The 1,199-nt window shown below is 64.8% G+C and overlaps 1 protein-coding gene across 1 annotated transcript in view; it reads right to left on the bottom strand.

Moving 5' to 3' along the window:
- The window catches only part of DCHS1 (dachsous cadherin-related 1), a gene marked incomplete at both ends in the record, with an annotated part of 31,816 nt that overhangs the window by 218 nt on the left and 30,399 nt on the right, over positions 1-1,199 (bottom strand). Inside the window, 1 exon segment of the mRNA XM_009578276.1 lies at positions 3-1,199. This exon segment is cut by the window's right edge and continues 11 nt beyond it. Within this exon segment, the coding sequence (XP_009576571.1) occupies positions 3-1,199 (1,197 nt within the window).

The following is a 1,199-nucleotide window of genomic DNA, read 5'->3' as shown; positions in this document are numbered from 1 at the left end:
CGAGGGCTTTGCCAGGGAGTAGAGTACAACGCCATCAGCCCCTTCGTCCTCATCTGTTGCCAGCACCCGCCCGATGCTCTGCCCTTTGCGGGCGCCCTCAGGGACCTCGAAGTTGAAGGAGGGGCTCAGGAAGATGGGATCATATTCGTCCTCCCCTGTCACCAGCACCCGCACGGTCACCGTTGCAGAGGCGTTGCCAGCATCAGTGGCCCTGACTAGGAGCTGGAAGGCTTTGGCTCGTTCATAGTCAAAGTTAAGTCGGGAGCGCAGCTCCCCAGAGCTTCTGTTGACAGCGAAGGCATCCCGGCCCTCCACCATGCCAGGCTCCCCCACTGGCTGCTCCAGCACTGTGTACCGCAGTTCCCCGAAGACACCGGTGGCTGCGTCGACGGCACGCAGCGTGGTGACCAGTGTGCCAGGAGGCAGGTTCTCCCGCATGCTGGCACTCAGCACCTCCACCGGGAAGTACGGCTTGTTATCGTTGACGTCCTTCACCTCGATGGCTACAGGTACCAGCGCAAAGTGCCCACCTGGCAGGTCTGTGGCCTGCACCACGAGTGCGTGCAGTGCCTGGGCCTCCCGGTCCAGGGGCCGTGCCAGGCACAGGGCCCCCGTGCTCTCGTGAAGCTGGAAGAGCCCATGCTGGTCACCTGAGCTGATGGTGTAGTGAACGTGGCCGCGGGGCCCCGAGTCAGCATCGTGGGCCACCACGCGCAGCAGCTCTGTGCCAGGGGGTGCGCTCTCGCTCACCGCTGTGCGGTACTCGGCTCGGGTGAACACAGGCGGGTTGTCGTTGACATCCTGCACGGTGATGAGCACCGCAGCGCACGTGGGGCTGGCCTGGGGCAGGCCCCGGTCCGAGGCCGCCACAGTGAGGTTGTAGACTGGGATGGCCTCAAAGTCTAAGGGCTCCACAAGCACCAAGGCACCCTGCGTGCGGAGATGCCCCCCTGCCCAGGCCACCCGGCTCTCCACCTGGAAGGCGTTGCCGCCGTTGCCACTGACGATGGTGTAGTCGAAGCCAGCATTCTCCCGGGAGAGGTCGGCGTCACCTGCCTCTAGTGTCAGCACGGTGGTTCCTGGGCGCAGGTCCTCGGGGACACTGGCATTGTAGCGTGGCACCTGGAAGCTGGGGCTGTGGTCATTCACATCCAGCACCTGGAGCTGCACCGTGGCCCAGGATTAGACGCTGGGGGGGG

The sequence above is a fragment of the Fulmarus glacialis genome, unplaced genomic scaffold (assembly GCF_000690835.1).
Source record: "Fulmarus glacialis isolate BGI_N327 unplaced genomic scaffold, ASM69083v1 scaffold11485, whole genome shotgun sequence".
Classification (NCBI taxonomy): domain Eukaryota; kingdom Metazoa; phylum Chordata; class Aves; order Procellariiformes; family Procellariidae; genus Fulmarus; species Fulmarus glacialis.
The sequence above is the reverse complement of the archived record's forward strand: the minus strand, read 5'-3'. Positions and strand labels throughout refer to the sequence as shown.